The 20096-nt window shown below is 39.1% G+C and overlaps 1 protein-coding gene across 1 annotated transcript; it reads left to right on the forward strand.

Moving 5' to 3' along the window:
* The first annotated feature begins 832 nt into the window (after positions 1-832).
* On the forward strand, positions 833-18801 carry LOC116255298 (uncharacterized). Its single transcript, XM_031631082.2, has 4 exons — positions 833-1528; positions 4203-4688; positions 17754-18266; positions 18367-18801. The coding sequence occupies exons 1-4, from the start codon at positions 1016-1018 to the stop codon at positions 18448-18450; spliced, it is 1596 nt and encodes a 531-aa protein (XP_031486942.1). The 5' UTR covers positions 833-1015; the 3' UTR covers positions 18451-18801.
* Positions 18802-20096: the final 1295 nt, after the last annotated feature.

Here is a 20096-nt window from a genome sequence, read left to right on the forward strand (position 1 = left end):
CAAAAAAGCAGTGGGCGATTTAGCTTGAAAGAGTGATTCCCTCTTGTAGACAAAAACATTGGTAATTTAGACGAAAATATGTGGCTGATTTGTCATAGAATGAAATCTTAGCCGCACCCCAGAGTTATGTGTCAGGTTTTAACTGGTAAGTTTGGCACATTTAAATAGAAAATATTTTTCCACAATTACGTTGCTGCTGGGAGGGGCCGACACAAATGAGTAATGGGGGAATTCAAAAATGGTTACATTGAGGGGCATAACAAGGGGCATGCAAACGATGCATCTTTGGTTTAATAATTTCCATGGATGTTATTCATCTGAACTGCAAATGGTACAAATGGTAGCATGATTGGCACTCAAATGAAACAATGTACAGTAAAACTTTTCAGTTCCAAAACAACCTTAGACCCTAACAGCAAGGAAAGAAAGAGCGGTTCACCTCTCGCATACCACCAGAAATCAAGTACATTGTTCCTCACTTCTGAATTTAGTAAGAATTGGTAAGATTTAGTGTCTAGTTCAAAATTATTGAAACAAATCACTTCCAATGATTTTGGTTACCACTTTGATCATGTTTCGATTGAATATAATCCTACAGTAATAAAAAATCTTAAATAATTCCAGTCAGCTAATCAAGCAATAGTTATATACAATATAGCAAACTCGATAAATTTAATTGGAAAAATTTATCACCTTACCACGAATCCTTCCAGGTTCTTGTTTCCAGTCATGATAATGACCGCAGAAACCTTCATGCACGCCTCAATAGGAGGTTGAAGTGAAGTTTCACATTCAATCAACGGCCAATTTAAAGCTTCTAGTACTCTAAAGATCAACATAGTAGTTGCATTCTCAAACTAAATATTCGAAATTTGTTTCTCAGCTGCAGATCACTCGGCACGATGTCGAACCCCGCCGTGCACAGTGCTGCGGAGGGATTTTAACTGCCTTTCGGTTGGTTCGGGCTCGTTTGCTACCCACCCAGCCACACTCGCTCTCTCTCGCTTGCTCTCTCATGGAGACCTGGAAAGAAGAGGCCGACGCAGAACATGAAGAAGTGAAGGCAGCAAAAGAAGTAGAAGACAATGGCGGCGCAGTTACAGAAGAAGATGATGAGGGGGGAGAAGAAGGAGAAGAGGAGGAAGAAGATGAAAGGGTTGAAGGAATTAATGTGGTTGCAGGACCGGAGGCGGAGAAGGCCAAATTGGAGAGGGCGTTCAGGAGGTTGTCGACGGAGAAGGTGGGAATCCGCGTCCACGACATCCTGATAAAAGGCAATACCAAGACCAAGGATTCCTTGATCGAGGCCGAGCTCGAGGCCATGCGGGACGCGAAAACCGTGCAGGAACTAATTCGGGCTGCTTCCATCGCCAACGCCAGGCTAGGGAGCTGGGAAATCTTTGAATCCGTGTCGATAACCCTCGACAGCGGGCCGCCTGAACTCCCCGGCACTGCCAACGTCATTGTCGACATCCGGGAGTTGAAGAACCCGCTTACAGGGGACATTGGTGTCTTCTCGAAACCAGAGGTACTTCCCAAAACCATGGTATAAGCATAATGTTCTTTGTCTACGTTGCTTATCCTTTTAGATCCTTTGGCATAAACCCTAGGTTGGTTAAAAATTTAAAGTACTTATTGGTGGCGTGAGGTTTTCGATTGGTAGTTGTTCGATCAATAGGTTGGACACAAAGGCAATTGCACTCCAGTTCGACGACCAAATACGAGCTTGTAGGATCCTAAATACTTTAAGAGATTTATCTATGACCGTGACGCAAGTAACATGTCTGCCACCTTTACCAGTCACGTAGCAGAACAATGTATATTTGAAAGATTTTACTAACAGAAAACAAAAAGGTGGCACTCTAATGATGCTTCCGATATGAGGAAATGCACGTTGCAGTCCTAAGAGCAGCCACGCCATGCTCAAGGTGGAACTTCTGGACTGCACTTAGTTTGCCCTTCCCAGTCTCGTAATACATGAGAACAATGAGGTCCTCACTTTAAGTGGGATCCATCATTGTGAATGGAAGGTCGAGATTCCAATTAGCAAGCTGGTTTAATAAATCAGGGTGATCTTTATGAGGAGTTGATGACCCATGTTTGAACTTTGAAGTGTAAAGGCCAATACCGTCAGTCCTCATCATTCTTATGCCTGTGGATGGCATGAAACTTGTTCCTAACATCACATGCTGCTATTTGTTTGCTTGGTCGTTCTGTTTATCCGTACTTGTTGCTTGTAACGTTTCTAGTGTCTTTTGCTTTGTTTCTAGTTTCGTAGGCCCACTGGCTGTGTGGATATGGTATGGCCCATCTGTGAATGCCACTAATGGGATGTCATGAACTAGAAATCCGCGTGCAGTGTTCCTTGCTATAAAGTAGAAGCTGGATGTACTCTCCACAGGGCAAGGTGACTAATTACTAAAGTACATTGCCTACTAAAGACCTGGCATTTGGCAATATGTGGTTTGGATGGGATACCTTTGCTCCTTAAAAGAGAGATAAAATTAGATAGTGCATTCCTTCACTACTTCTTGATGTTTAATCTTTTGAAAGCTTTATGTTTATCAGGAACTTTGCCAGCGTTCTTCAAAATCTAAATTGATTGCATACATGATGGAGAACTGGTACCTTCTACGTCACATTGACGTGGCCCTTTGGGTGCAGTACATGAATCACATTTGGGGGGTGTGGATGCTGCTGGGTGCAGTCCAGTCTCCAAAAAAAAAAAAAAAATGAAAGAAAAAAAAAAGGAGGAAGAAGAAGAAGAAGAAGAATGGTGAAGGAGGAGGAGCATATACCTAATGGCAGTAGAAGTAGAATGCAAACAGCCACCTTTTCACATCTTACTTTAAAATTTAAATTTAAACCCTCTTTTGTTATGATAAGTGACTTATTATTGTTAGAAAAATATTTTTTTATTTTTCATTTTTTTATCCACACAAACACACACACACACACATTTATACATATATTACTGTGCCTGTATCCAAATTTTTCTAAAAAGTACTCTGCCAACACTAGCATTGGCGCCCTGCACCTATATGAGATACCTTAGGTGTGTTTTGGAACAAGAAATTTGATGCATCACATGGAGTACCAAAATTTCTCGATATTCTGGGTTGCTATCTCAAGTAAAAACCCTTGGGAAAATTTCGGAATGCCTTATTAGAGCAATTGTAGGCTGTGGCAAATATGCACTAACACACAGGAATAGAAATAGATGAGCAGCTTCCGTTTCTTCATCATTGTTGACTGGAATCATATCTAAAAATTTAGTTAAATGATGTTTCAGGAGCCTAACATGGAATTTGTCTTGAATGCATCTTAATAGCCTTCTTTTTTCTTTCTTCTTTTTAAATGAGTACAAAGGCAATCTGCATGGTTTTCAAACCAAGACGCCTTGGTCTTATTGCAAACCAATCATCTAGTTATCTCATTTGACATCTTAAATAGTGACCTTATTTGTGTGTACATGATGTTGTATAGTTTAAACTTTAAAGTTTAAACTAGTCACTGGTGCATTGTCTTTCATACTAAGAGTCCTTGATACTTGATAGAGGCTCTTAGTGGTTCATCAAACTCTTTTCCATTCATCCTTTCCTTGCTGCAAAATCTCTCAACTATGAGCTCCAAGCTCCCGTTGTTTGTTTTGTTCCTTTTTGTGATCTGCATGGAATTAAAGTCTATGTCACATGGATGCTGGTGTGAATGCAAACACTGTGGTGCATAGCATTTTTCAAAAAACTTGGGTGTGGAGAGTCGGAGACACAATCAATATACATATATATATAATATATACACACACACACACACACACACACACACACACACACACACACACACACACACACAAGAAGATTTTAAGCAAACGGGCACATAACTCAATTATCTATATTTAATAAAATATAAATTAGTGAACAAAGTACAATAATAGACCAAAAGTACCAAATATCAGTTTGCCATGTCCAAGTTATGTGCTGTACCCACACCCATGTCCAACTGTGTCGACATGGGTGTGGCACAATTCTAGGTTAGTCCATGTAACACATTAAAATTCTCTTTCGACAAATTGCAAGGAACTGGTGCTGTTGGGAATGCAGAATGGTCATAAATGACATCCATTAAAGTTACTGAAATGTTTCATGTTTTCTTTTTTCTAATACAGATTGGTTCTTGATTTCGTAATCTGTAATGAATTTCAGGCTCAATCTTGGTCTGTTGAAGGATCAGTAAAGTTGAAAAATCTGTTTGGCTATGGGGATATTTGGGACAGTTCTGGGTCCTATGGATGGAATCAAACCACTGAAATTAGTTCTGGAGTATCATTGCCAAGACTAGGAAGATTATCAACCCCTCTAACAGCTAGAGTATCGTTACTTTCACAAGATTGGTTAAAATTTTCATCTTACAAAGAAGGACTCCTCGGTTTTTCTCTAGGACTGTTTTCAACAAGGCGTCATGATCTATTGTACAACTTGACGTGGCGTACCTTGACAGACCCTTCACATATGTCCTCAAAGTCAATCAGGAGGCAGCTTGGTCATAGTTTGCAGTCTTCAGTAAGATACATGTACAAACTTGACAAGCGAGATTCACAACTACGGCCAACATCTGGCTATGCAGTTTCATCAGTTTTTCATATTGGTGGCCTTGACCCTGATAGTAGGTCCTTGCGGTTTGTAAGACAGGTGAAGAATTTTATTCATTTATTTCCATTCAAATACAGGTTACAATTCTGTTCATTTTCCCCCTCATTTTGGCTTACCTAATTTGAAAGCTATGGCCCACATTTTGCATTACTTGTGCTGTTGTTGATTAGTATATCTTTCTCTATGGTCTAAATTGTGTTAAATTAATTTGAGATATATGTTGACATTTTCGTTCATAGTTTAAATTGTCTTGTTTATATTTCAATGACTTTTTGTACCTAAAATTATGCCAATAAGCTAGCTTTTGTTTTTTTGGATAGAAAAGGAATTGTGCAATGCTTTATGTTGAAATTTAATGATTTGTTGTCTTTAGAAACACTAAGACTGTGAGACTCCATTTCAAGCTCAGTGAATGTGATGCATTTCGGCTATTAAAGTGGGTAGAAGAAAATAATTCCAATAGTTTCAAAAATTGCTTCCTGCCCCTCAATATCACAAATTTGAGACTCTCTGGCATCAAATAAATGTAAAGCTTCTTTTGACCCCTGGGAATTAATGATGCTTGAGAGCTTTATGCGTGATAGTGTTCTCGTGGAGGCCGAGGTGATTTTCTTCCTGATCCAAGCTCCGCAATGGAGATGGGGGCTGGCTGAGAGCTTGATGGGGATAACTCTGCTTGGAAGAATCCATCAAGGTCCTTGCCTAGAGTATCAGTGACCTTGTGCCCTTTGTCCTACAAATGCAGAGACCAAGTATCTTTGTCTTTGATTCTATAAATGCCAGAAGCTCTATTAGTTCAAGGTTATCTGAGTTAAACGAAAAGCATCATACAAAAATACACTTGTTGCGGAATTAATGTTGCTTAAATATATATATTGATGCATATCTCTTAACTATACACTAGGACATTCATCTCATCTTTCTCAAGCCTATTTAAAATTTTGTATGCACCTGCTCTAATATCATGCCTACTGTAAGATTTTGATATCTAATACCAAACCACCGAATGAAGTTAGATGCAAGAGGAGGAAGAGAGAAGTGGGCTGCACGTCCAAGCAAGAGAGAGATGAAAGTGAGCAGCAACAAATGACGTCTGCCTCTTGTTATGATTATATACTAATCACGATTTAGGGTTCATCATAAAATATACAAAATAACAATAACATTTACAAGTATGTTACCGCCCGAGCTCATCAAAAACAACATGTTGTGAAATATGCACACGTCTAGCTTTTGGATTGTAGCAGCAATAGCCTTTATAATTTTCTGCATAACCCACAAATCTACACATGACAGCTCGATCTTGAAGCTTATTTCTCAAAGAAACATTAACATGAACATAACATATGCATCCAAAAACACGTAGCTCATCATAATTTGGTTGTTCTTGATGTAAAATAAAGAATGGAGATTTTCCTTCAAACATGGATAGTGGCAGTCGATTAATAACATGAACAGTAGTATGGAAGGCTTCAGTCTATAAAGTCATGGGCACATCAGTGTTATGCATCATACTGAGAGCACTTTCAAGTCTCAACTATGTGCCTATGTTTTCTTTCAGCAATACCATTCTGTTGTGGTGTGTGTAGACAAGAAATTTGTCTAGTGATCTCATGATTTAGTAAGTACTCAGTAAATTCATTTGAAATGAACTCACCACCACCATCACATTGGAAATGCACGATATTACTAGAGTATTTGTTTTGGACCAAGGCGTGGAATTGGGTGAACAAGCGGAAAACTTCTAATTTGCTTTTCATGAAGTGGATCCAAGTGTAACGAGAATAAGAATCAATGAAAAAACATAATATTTACTCTTGGAAGAGGAAGAAATAGGAACAGGCCCCCAAACATCAGAATAAATGGTGTCAAATAACTTTGAAGCTCGCTTATTTATTGATTGAAAAGGAAGAGCATGACACTTACAAATATGACAACTTGAGCACATGCTAGACTCACTGATAGGACTTAGACTGAACTTTTGTAATAGTCCGTCTGCAACAAGACTTTGAATGGAAGATCGACTACAATGTGCTAAATGACCGTGCCAAAAAGATGGCATATCATACTCTGTGATATTGACTTCACTATGACTGGGAAACGACCGTGTCTCTTGAACTTACCTTATAGCATTCTTCACCTCTCACATAATCCATTCAGGTGGCGCAGGTGTGGTGCCATTGAGATATCCATAGAGACGGTGACTCTTGATGAACGAGACTATTTGACGTTTCCTTGTCAAATAATTGGTATGATTTAGCTTTTGTGAGATGAGTTGGGAGAGGAAATTGGACGACAAGATGCTGGAATTGCGATGGGGATCCATAAATGCAATAATCAGAAAATAAGGGGAAAATAGAAATTTTGAGATTAGGGTTAGGTGGCTGACGGTAGGGCACATTTGGGCAGACAGTAGGTTTAGGGCAGACGGTAGGATTAGGGCAGATTAGGGTAGACGATAGGATTAGGGCAGAAAATTTGGGAATTAGGGTTAGGGCAAAAATTTGAGATTTGAGGATTAGGGCAGAAAAGAAACAAAGATTAGGGCAGAAACTAAAGATTCTTACCGAACATTCTCAATGGCAAAACCTGCTCTGATACCATGTAAGATTTTGATATCTAATACCAAACCACCGAATGAAGTTAGATGCAAGAGGAGGAAGAGAGAAGTGGGCTGCACGTCCAAGCAAGAGAGAGATGAAAGAGAGCAGCAACAAATGACGTCTGCCTCTTGTTATCATTATATACTAATCACGATTTAGGGTACATCATAAAATACACAAAATAACAATAAGATTTACAAGTATGCCGCCGCCCATGATATGTTGGGCGTGTGGATCAAATGGGTCGGGTCTGAGTGACCCGATCCATATTTACAAACTTAACACCTACTTCCAAATTGTTAGTATAAAACCACAAGCACTCAGAAATGTCAACATTGATTAAAGCGCATATAAATGAGAAAGTACCCCGATTATATTCATAACCTGACAATGCATATGAGATTTAAAATTATACTGCAAAATGAATTAGTTTTAGAGTTTTTTATCCAAATAAGTTCCAGCAATCAGTGCTGAGCAATGTAAAATGAAACATACAAAAGAATATGGTGCAAATGTTATTACGATTGTTCAGGCTAAAATAAATAAATGGCATAACATTTATAAACTTACTAATAGTTAAACAACATATGGATGTTTCACCAATTTGTGTGCACAATTATTTAATTCATCCATAATATTTTTATGGACATCAAAATTGTCATCTGATGGAAATGCAAGTTTAAATAATATAGTGGTTGATGAAGTTGTATATTCCATCTTCTATCAGCTATATCTCAGATTCTCATGTGACCTTATTTTTTCTATCTTTATGATCTTAATTGGCAGCTGTTTGCTCTTTTGCCTCATACATTGCCTCATGCAAAAGCCCCATGATTGGTTGCTCATATTACTTTGAACACTTTGACAAGAAGCATGAATGCCTTAATTGCAAATATGACTGCTCATGATCTTCAATGGCAATATGGAATACTTTCTTAGCTTCAGTTTTTTTTTTAGATGATTACTTGTTTGGAATTTTGAAGCCAACTCCATCTTGAAGCATGCAGTTCTCTGGTAAAGATGCCATGCAAAATGTGTACATAGAGGGAAAAATAGTTCCTTTTTTGTATGATTTCTAGTCAAGTTTAGATTGTATTATATCTTGTGATATGTTCTACCTTCAGTAATGAATAAAATGTGTTCCCTGATAGCATCAAAATTAGGAGCATTCTTTGTGATGGTTTGGTCTATATTTTTTGGCTTTTCTCTGATAGCTTCAAATATTTCACATGGATTTTCAGATTTTTTTTTTTCGTTTTTTATTGAGCCAACATAAATGGACTTCAAGAAAATAATTCTATATGAGCTATTAACAGGAAAGTTAAGCAACCGCCTTTGCTTATTGTTGGTCCAACCGTCAAATATCCTAGTACAACCACCTTCATCCATGATATTTTTGAACTTTTTAGCATTCGGTATGTGTTCTTGGCTTCATTTTCGACCTTCAATATCCATAATCCATGTCCTCGTCTCATGGTAAGAAAGTGGCTATAATGGTCAACCATAATTCCCAACTGCCTCTAATGTAGGGGCGAAAGTAAGGGTTTTTTGGAAGACTGAAAGGTAAAGCGTTAGCAAAAAAAAAAAGTCTATAAATATGACATACATTTTTTCTCTTCTATTTTAAGTGCACTATTCGTTCTAGTCTGTAACTCTGTTGTGCTGCTTTGCTAACAAACTGATCCTTTGGCCCTATTCAAATGTTTCTCGTCTACATCATTTTCGTCTATTAAAATTGAACTATAAATTATGTGTCTTCCAATATCAAAGAGTCTATCTTTCTCCTTTGTTCACCCTCCTTAAATTCTTGAAGGTACTTAAAAAAAACACTTACATTATTAGAAACTTCACCACCAGGTCTTACCCCGTGTTTCATGCAGGCTTAATGATGCTTCAACATTGAAATTTCCCCTTTCATGAATTGTTTCGCAAGCTATCAAGCTTTTGTCTTTTGTAGGATTTGGAATTTTGGATCAACTAGGACAAGACAAAATCTTGAGAAATAATGTAAGGTTTCATGAAAATAGAACCATCGTGGCGTTAATTCTTTGAAGTTAATATACTTTAGTCGTGTTCTTCTGCTTAAAAACTTTCATACAACATGTTCATTATAAGGAACATAAGGAAATGAATTTATAACATTTTTATCATTTTTTTGCCTTGTTCAGAAAAAAAGATTTTATATATCCTAATTTTTTGTTGTTTCCTTTAACATATTATCCAATGTTATACCGTATAGATTTAGTAAACCTATACCTATATGGTACACCTATGATACATGATGGAGCTGATTCTTTGAAGTTAATATACTTTAGTCACCTTCTTCTGCTTAAAAACTTTCATACAACGTATTCATTATAAGGAAAATAAAGGAAATGAATTTATAACATTTTTATCATTTTTTTGCCTTTTTCAGAATTTTTTTAATATATCCTAATTTTTTGAGGTTTCCTTTAACATATTATCCAATGTTATACTGTATAGATTTAGTAAACCTATACCTATAGGGTACACGTATGATACATAATATGCTCTTGTATCGTAAGCGTATCGTTCGTATTGTGCGACATGGATACAGGTGAATACACCCCCGTATCATATGGGGTAAAACACAAAAATGAAGAAGCATTCAGAAGAAAATGAGATTTTGTTTCATAACTACTAATAATCGTCACGACTGGGAGATGATTCACAGCTTCCACTAGAGCCCCAAGACCCATATTCTTTGTTATAATACTTTCTTATTTTTTAGTACCCTACTTTATGTTGTATTCGATTCATCATATTCAAAATTAATACTCTTTTGTAAAACTTTCTGATTTTTTATCTTAAAATTCATCTTACACTTCCAAAAAATGATTTTTATGCTATGTCACATGGACTCTTCAAAAATGATGCAGCACCCATGTCGAGTGACGCAGGTGCAGGTCCGGCTCACACCCCAATTGCATCCTATGTTATTCCCTTTAAAAAAAAAAACTTCTCTCTCCCTCTCTTTCTTTATTTATAGTAATAAAAGTAAAGAAAGGACAAATTAAGATAAGAAACAACCATATATATATATATATATATTGTAGAAATACGAACAAGACGAAGAAGAAGAGAAACAATGATCACGATGTAACGTGGAAAACCCTCAACACGAGGGAGAAAAAACCACGAATGAGGAGGAGTTGGTGCCCACTAGCAGCCAGACTCTCTCTCTCTTAAGATTATCATTAACTCATAAGGATTAGGGTTACATGACTTAAGTAGAGCCCAAAAACGGGCTACAAGGCGGGTCGGGTATGGATCCGGACCCGAAACACATAATCTATCAACACTCCCCCTCAAGTTGGGCATACATATCAAACATGCCCAACTTGGATACATTCCTCTCAAATGAAGCTGAAGGAAGAGCCTTCGTTAGAACATCAGCAGTTTGGTCTTCAGACTTCATGTAAGGTAAGATCAACTCTTTCGCATCAATTCTTTCCCGAATGAAGTGACGATCAATTTCAACATGTTTTGTTCTGTCGTGAAGAACATGATTGTTGGCTAAGTTGATTGCAGACTTGTTATCACAGTACATCTTCATAGGTCCTTCAATCTATATTCCAATGTCAGTCAACAATATCTTCAACCATAATAACTCTGACACTCCCATAACAACTGCCCTATATTCTGCCTCTGCACTGGATCTAGAGCAAACATCCTGTCTCTTGCTCCTCCATACAACAAGGTTTCCTCCCAAGTAGACACAGTACCCTGTAGTGGATCGTCTGGTATCACCACAACCTGCCCAATCCGCATCAGAGTAGCCCTCGATTTCCACAGTCTCTTGTTTCACATACAGGAGTCCCTTGCCAGGATTTTTCTTCAGGTAGCATAGCACTCTGTCCACAGCCTTCAGATGTGCATCGGTTGGCGCATGCATGAATTGGCTCAAAACATTCACCGCAAAGGTGATATCAGGTTTCGTGAGGGTAAGATAAATTAGCTTCCCAACCAAACGTTGATATCTCCCCTTGTCTTCTTCACAGAGAGGCTCTCCATCTCTAAGACTCAACTTGTGCCCAGTGTCAAAAGGGGTAGGAGTAGGTCTACATCCCAATTTACCAGTTTCTTCCAGCAGATCTAAAGTATATTTCCTTTGGTTTAGTACAAGGCCAGTACTAGACCTAGCAACCTCCATACCAAGAAAATACCTTAGCTTGCCAAGATCTTTGAGATCGAATTCTGTAGCCAGTAACCCTTTTAGCTTGATAATCTCATCCTCATCATCTCCAGTAACAATCATGTCATCAACGTAGACGAGCAGGAGAGTAACCCTGCTCTCCTTCTTCACAAACAGAGTGTGATCTCCATTTCCTTGTTTGTATCCATGACATATCATCACTCTTCTCAGTCGTTCAAACTACGCTCTGGGCGATTGCTTAAGGCCATACAAGGCTTTTTTCAGCTTACAACACTTTTCTGGTTCTTCATATCCTGGAGGCATATGCATATACTTCTTCTTCGAGGTCACCATTGAGGAATGCATTCTTAACATCCAGTTGATACATCTTCCATTCCTTCATCACAGCTAGGGATATAACCACCCTCACAGTCTTCATTTTCGCAACAGGAGCAAAGGTTTCCAAGTAATCAATTCCATATTTCTGGCTAAACCCCTTAGCCACAAGTCGAGCTTTATATCTTTCAACACTCCCATCTGGTTTGTACTTGATGGTATACACCCATTTGGATCCAACTAAGTGAGCGGCTTCAGGAATCTTCACCACTTCCCATGTCAAGTTTCTTCTTAGGGCATCTATTTCTTCTTTCATTGCATCAGCCCACTTGGAGTCACTTTGAGCCTCAGCTACAGTCCTGAGAATCACAGCCAAAGAAAGAGTAGAAACAAAGCACTTGTAATCTTTCCCAAGTCTGGAATAAGAAACAAAATTACCAATGGGGTGTTGAGTACATGACCTGACACCCTTTCTCAGGGCAATGGGAAGATCATCATTCTTCTTTTCAACCTCATCATGAGTCTTCACGGTCTCCTCGGTAGGACTTGGTTCATCCAGGGAATGAGTGGCATTGGGATTGGAAGTAGGTCCAGCATCACAAGTCATCATCTCTGTCCAAGTACCTCGTCTAGAGTAGAACTGTCCAAACAACTGAGGCCCTTCCTTCTCAATGTTATTGTCACACCTTTCCTCCTTCTCAGGCACATCAACAGTATTAAGTGATTCTGCTTTCTTGTAGTCCAAAAAATCTATAAACTGAAGTTCCTGTCTCTGAGAATACTCTTCCCTACCCACAGACTGCTCCCCCTGAAGAGGATTCGCACCAAAGTAAGAGGCATGTTCCAAGAAGGTAACATCCCTCGTAACATAAGCTCGACCAGTAATAGGATCAATACATTTGTATCCTTTTTGCGTAGGGGAGTATCCAACAAAGACACCTTTGATAGACCTAGGATCAAGTTTCTTGACATTTGGACTGTGATCATGGATAAAACATACACAACCAAAAACACGAGGGGGAAGAGGAAAGGGTGGACGACTGCCAGGAAGCAACGAGTGGGGAGTCCTACCATTCAAAACACGACTTGGCATGCGGTTAATAAGATAGGCACTAGTAAGAACTGCATCACCCCAATAGTGTTTAGGAAGATTTCTCTGAAACAAAAGAGCCCGGGTGACATTAAGAAGTTGACGATTTTTCCTTTCAGCTACCCCATTTTGAGGGGGGGTGTAACTACAGGATGTCTCGTGAACAATCCCCCGTTGTCTAAGAAACTCCTCAACAGGCTGACACATGTACTCACGGGCATTATCGGACCTGAAAGTTTTAACATTCGCACCATACTGGGTATGCACAAGAAGAATAAATGTCTCGATGATGCGAGGAACCTCGTTGCGGTCTTTTAACAAGTATATAAATGTAGCACGAGAGAAATCATCAATGAAAGTGATAAAATACTGGAACCCTTGACGGGTATGAATGCCCGAAGGTCCCCATACATCAGAGTGAACCAGGGAAAAAGCTTCATTAGCACAACTAGAAGAAAGAGGGTACGAAGCCCTCACATGTTTGGCAAACTGACAAACATCACAAGAAATGGAAGACAAATCAAAGGAGGAACACAAGTCTGGAAACAAATGTTTCAAAATCCCAAAAGGTAAATGCCCAAAACGTTCATGCCAGTACATAAAAGATTGAAGACAATCTTCTCTTCTCTTATCTGTCTTGCGGATCGCTGTCAACAGAGCAATAGCCACACGTATGGGAAGACGATATAATCCATCAGAAGCTAAACCAATCCCAATCCTCTTCCCTGTCACCAAGTCCTGCAAAACACAACGATCGGCAGAGAATATAAGTTCACAATTCAATTCTTAGTAAGTCTACTGACGGATAAGAGATTTAAAGGAAACTGGGGAACATGTAAAGCGCCCTGCACATGAAATTTGTCCAACAAGGACAGAGTGCCTTCGCCTGCCACACAGGTAGAGGAACCATCTGCAAGAGAAACACGTTCCTTTCCCGAAGCCAACTTATACTCATGAAACAATTTTGGATTACCTGTCATGTGATGAGTAGCACCACTATCGACAATCCATTCCCCCACAGAAGAGTTACCTTAATTGCCAATAACTGCAAGAGCCTGATTAGCTGTAGTTCCCTCTGAGGTCTCAATCTTGTTGACATCGATCCTGCCCAAATAAGCCCTTAGTTCACGAAGCTGGTCAGCAGAAATGGAGACTTTTTCTCCACTGGATGCCTGCACCTCAGACACAGGCGTTCTCCCAATTGAAGATCTCCCTTTGGTTCCCTTCTTTTCTGGATGAAGATCCCAGCAATAATCCACGGTGTGACCTGTCTTCTTGCAGTGAGTGCACCGGCGAAGAGATCTAGACGGGCCGCCAGGACCACGACTCACGAGAGCAGATCTCTCGTTATAGGGCACAAGTTCCCTCTTCCCTTCTTTTGTAACAAGCCTTCTCTGTTCTTCCGCTTCAACACAGGAATACACATCTTCAATACTGGACACCTCCTCTGAATTCAGAATCTGGCTTCGAATACCTTCAAACTCATCATTTAAACCTGCTAAAAAGAGGAACACCCTGTTTTCCCATTCATGAGCAACATAGAGCGCCTGATCATGGGAACAATGCCAAGGAATATTAGAATGATAGTCAAGCTCTTCCCACTTGGCTTTCAAAGCCCCATAGTACTCTGCAACAGACGAGTTCCCTTGTCGAATGCCATAGACTGTTTTCATTACTTGGTAAGTACGAATTGCCGTTTTCTTTTGGCCATACATTTGCTCGAGAACCACCCACATGTCTCTAGCAGTCTTCTTCCGAAGGATAAGGGGCTGAATATCGGCGGAAACAGAGTTGACAATCCAAGTTTTCACTTGATTATCCTCAAGAAACCACGTATGCCACACATCACTTGTTCTTGCTGGTTCGGGGTTGCTTCCATCAATATAGGCCATGCGACCACGGCCAGCAATCCCCATAGTCATAGCCGGTGACCACGAGAAATAGTTCTCCTTGGTAAGGCGAAAAGTAATGACCTGCATGGGAACATTCTCAGTTCTAAAAGCCCCTATTTCAGTCGGATTGGTGTTGACGGTGGACGAGAAAGAGGCTGCCATAATCACAAACCAGTAGGCAGCAAGGAGAAACAACACAAAAACAACACCAAAAAAGGCAGAGAACGCCTAGGCCTCACGGTGGAAGAGACAGCAAGAGGGCAGCGCCGAAAAAGGACCACGAGGGAGCGGCGCTGGGCAGAAACAGGCAGAACGGCGAGAACCAGGCAGAGCGGCACGGGGCTGGACGGAAAAAAAACGCAGCACTGGGCGATGCGTTGGATGACAGAGATGAACGCCGCTGGACAGGTCGTCGTTAGGCAAGCCGACGCTGGGCGGAAGCGGCTGAACAGGAACGCCGCTGGATTGGGCGTCGCTGGACAGGGCGACACTGAGCGGCGCTGATCAGGGCAGTGCTGGGCGGAGGCGGCTGGACAGAGCGTCGCTGGGCAGGTCGACGCTGAGCGGCGCTGATCAGGGCAGCGCTAGGCGGAGGCGGTAGCGGGGCGACGGACGAAGCTCGGGCACGAGCGTCGGGCACGGGCGATGAACAGTGCCGGGCGAGACGATGAACAGTGCCTGGCGAGTCAATGAACAGTGTCGGGCAAATCCTCCTCCACCACGGGCAAAAGACAAACCAGAAACGCCGGAACTTCACAGCTCTGATACCATGTAGAAATACGAACAAGACGAAGAAGAAGAGAAACAATGATCACGATGTAACGTGGAAAACCCTCAACACGAGGGAGAAAAAACCACGAATGAGGAGGAGTTGGTGCCCACTAGCAGTCAGACTCTCTCTCTCTTAAGATTATCATTAACTCATAAGGATTAAGGTTACATGACTTAAGTAGAGCCCAAAAACGGGCTACAAGGCGGGTCGGGTATGGATCCGGACCCGAAACACAAATCTATCAACATATATATATATATATATATATATATATATATATATACATACATTTGCCACACCCCTGCAGCCAATTTCTTTGGGATGTGCTTCTCCCGCACCTGCACCGACATCCACACCCTCATCGGTGTGACATAGTTTTTAGATGTACATGTGTTGCATAATCATTTTATAAACAGTCACTAGCACCAAAGCTAATTCAAGTATATATACTATTGTCTAAAAAAAATGGACAATGTTTTGATGATAGCCTAAAATGGTATTGGAGACAAAAGATGTTTTTAGTTTTATCTCTAAAACCAGCTTTTGGTTTTATTTGGATGACTTAAAAAGTTAGTGTAAGCTAAAACGTAGTTTTTGCAAAACCTGATTTTTAAAAAGAGAATCAATAACTAGATATCAAGGTTATTCATAAAAAATTGTATTTTGAGGGCGCTGTTGAAACACAAAAATCATTTTCTGAAAACTCATTAAAAAAATTGGTTTTCACAGAACCAGATTTTCAGAAAACTGGTTTTTTGTGGGTGTCAACAAAATGCCCCTAAGATCTTTGATAACCTACCTTTTACCCTGCTTGTTCCTATTTTTCTATTAAAATACATTTTATGAGAGGAACGAAAGTAGCCAAGATTGTAGAAATTTCTGATTTTTCTTTTTTTTTCCCCGATTTTTCTCTATTTTCCCCTTTTTTAATAGTTTATTGAATTAAAAAAATTAATTTTATGATACGCTATGCTACGTTTGCGATACATTGCGAGATGGCATATAGGTAAGCCTGACTGATACACTTTTCACAACATTGATATTGTCAACTATTTTGAATTTTATCGTTGTTATTGTAAGAAATTTAGTAGAAAATTCAGTGTTTGATATTTTTCTATTTTTTTATGTTTTAACTTTCTAAGTTCTCGAGACATTAAACTTTCTGATTAGTATCTGAAAAAAACTCCGTGATTAACCTTGGGAACAACCATCTGGGACCATGCATTCAACATCCCATAACATAATAATAAACATAACTAAGGCCTTAAAAAATAATTTGGTAAAGGTTGAACAATTAAATTCTATAGGTTACATGACATAAATCGAGCAAGTTTACGTTTTAATATCACTGCTTTCGTTATAGAGCACACAAAATTTTCTAATTTGTCAAATGACAACGATGAAACTTTTAATTCTAAGTTCTAGAACTTAATAGTCTAATACTAAAGCATAAAATTACTGACCTAATTTAAGAAGCAAAGGGAATGTAAATCCTCAACATAATGACAACTTGCTGTTGAATCCTATGCGTTTCCCAAACTTAACCTTTAGAAGGAGAAGGAGGAGAGGCGAAGAGGTGCAAAATAGGTCATGGTTTCAACTTTTAAAGTGTCTTTTACGTGCCTAATCTGGTTGATTAAGTTATAAGAGTAACATAATACAAAGGACAAATATGCCCTCAATATGAGAACAAAATACAGCATATGTATGTACTCAAATAATCTAGATTGATACATAGACGATATATGACAGAACTGATTTGATTGGATCCAGATCCAAATCTGACTACATTTAGTAGCCTCCTTCAAGAATAATTGAGGAAAAGTGTTATTACTTCTTATAGAACCTTTTCCTTCAAAGGTGCTATTTGTTTTTTGATTTTTTGGTATTTCTGTCATCATATGGGTTTCATGATCATCAAAGCATTGGTGTGCACTTGAAAGGAGTCCATAACTTTTAAGTACTATAGCTGGATATTTGCATTAGATACCCATGGTAATCACTTAGTACTTTACTGTGTCTAATTTTAATTAGTTCTTTGTTTCTTCTTTTATCTTTTACTACCATTTATTTGTCTGTTTTAATTTGCAGTGCTCTTGTTTTCTTTTATCTTTTTCTTGCTTTCGTTTAGTGTAGTGTAAATTAAATAAAAATGCTGGTAAAACGTATATTATTATCATTTCCTTAGGTACTAATAAGTTGTATTCTGTTAATATCACATTGGCTCAATTATTGCTTACTTTGCATTTTTACAGGAATTTGATCTGCGTTATGCTTTTCCACTTGGGTTCTTTAGTGCAGCTGTTAACGTGGGAATTTCAGGTGGTGTCATCTTTCCTTGGGGAAAAGGGTTCATGAAGTTGCCTTCCCCTTTGCCAGAAAGATTCTTCATAGGTGGGAATTCTTCTCCAGTGTGCACATTGAATGGCCCAACATCACTACTAGGGTTCAGATGTCGGGGTCTAGGTCCAACAGATGTGAGAAGGGTTTGTACTGATTCATCCAACAAGGAGGTTTCCAATGCTTCTGGTAGAGATGTCTTAGGGGGGGATCTTGCTGTTACTGCCTTTGCTGATTTGTCTTTTGATCTACCTCTAAAGCTGTTCAGGGATTCTGGAATTCATGGTCACCTCTTTGCCTCAGCTGGCAATCTGACCAAGTTGACTGAGAATGAGTTTAAGAATTTCTCTCTTAGGAAATTCTGGGAATCATTCAGAACTTCCATTGGAGGTGGTATCATCATTCCAACGAAGCTTTTACGTGTGGAGGTTTGTCTCTTCATCTTTCAACTTTCAATGGATTTTAGGGATTTTTGTGTCCTTCGTGGAGTATCTCTTGCTTGTCATGTTAACATATTACCTTTTTCAGGTGAATTACTGTTATATATTAAGGCAGTTTGATTATGACCAAGGAAAAACAGGAATTCAGTTCAATTTTTCTGCTTCCACCTAGGTTGCTCAGCATTAGCAACACATTTACACTACCAAGTGGGTGCAGTGTTGCTGCTGATTGAGATGGTAGCTAGTAAGCCCTTCTGCTTGCTCACTGCAATTTTTCACGTGATGTCTTTTGTTTTTCCCTCTCAAGTGTGAGTGACGGTGCTTTGACAAATGAGAACTTTTTCTGGCTGACTGTTGTCATGCATGTAAAAGTAACACAAATCAGGCTTCTGTTATCAATTCATTGGATGGCAATATTAATATTGTTTCACAAAACTACCTTGACATTATCGTGTATCACATTTGTATAGAATTGCCTGATCGAAAATCAGGTTAAAAAGTTCGACGGGCTTTTTTCGTTTAAGTTGCCATTTATGAAGTTTATAGATGACGTACAAGTTGGTGCGAGACCCTGTCCTCTTCCACTAAATATTGCCCTTGTCCTGCAGTAATATGATGTTTTTTTACTAGCGATTGCTTCTACGTTATTATGCTTTAGGTTTTGGTAAACTCCCGCTAATTCATACTTTCAGGAGTTCAGGGAAGATGGCCGAGTTTATTTTTCTCATTTGAAGATTGTAAAACCATATGACCTCTACCCATAGAGGTCATTATGTTCCCCCTCTCTCTCTCACTCACACACACACACTCTCTCTCCCTATTGAAACTCTTCCCAAGATATAGACATTAAGAGCATATAGGACATTGGACAATTTAAGAAAAGAATTTGACGTGGGAACAATAAACTTTCTAATAGAGAAACAAGATGATAAGTTCTATTTAAAGTAATAATGTTATTTCTACCAAAAAGGACAATACTACCCAGGAACTTACCAACATTATCAGTCACATGAATTGTTGCAACTGAATCAGCACTCCATGTGTCATCATCATTCTATTTTAGGTTCAGTTTCGTGAGAGAATAAATTAATAACTCTTTAAGTTCACGAGCTCCCTTATGGGTCATTTGGCACAGTAGGGATGTTATGTGAGTATTTCATGAATCTGTTTAAAAAACTGAGGCAGATTTGTGAAGCACTAGAACATGTGTTTCATGGATCTGCTTCAGTTTATAGTCAGATTCATGAAACACTCATAATATGAAACACCCATAATGTGTTCTTACTACCAAACAACCCTTTGGCACTATCAATCTCTTTCTTGAGTTCATTCTAAGGTGCTTTTCTCTTATTTTAAGGGTTGAACTAACAAGTCTCTTGTTTATTGCATAAAGAGCAAGTCAAAACGGGCCTTTGACCTTACGTGTTCCAAGGTATATTAGGCATAGGAAGCAATCCTCACCCCCTTGTCTACCTCCTCCTTCTCTTGCTCTTCTATGAAAACTTAAAGCTTGCTGTCCTTTCCCATAGTTACTCCTGTGACTAGGGTGTCCTAAGAATTTGATTGTGGCTGAGTCTCTTCAACAAATCCTTTTTTGCCGTATGATAACAAACAATATTATAGCCAGTCCCAAACTATCAAAGGTCGGTTTCACCATACCTTTATCACTCACTAAATAGCAAGCTGATATGTGATACCCTTCAAACAACTAAAACTAAGAAAGCCATTCTAGCTTGTGAGACCTGATAATAAGTTTGAACTAAGATATTCTAAGGTTAAATAGCTAAACTGTCATCAGGAATGGCTACAAGCATCTGC

The sequence above is a fragment of the Nymphaea colorata genome, chromosome 5, assembly GCF_008831285.2.
Source record: "Nymphaea colorata isolate Beijing-Zhang1983 chromosome 5, ASM883128v2, whole genome shotgun sequence".
Classification (NCBI taxonomy): Eukaryota; Viridiplantae; Streptophyta; class Magnoliopsida; order Nymphaeales; family Nymphaeaceae; genus Nymphaea; species Nymphaea colorata.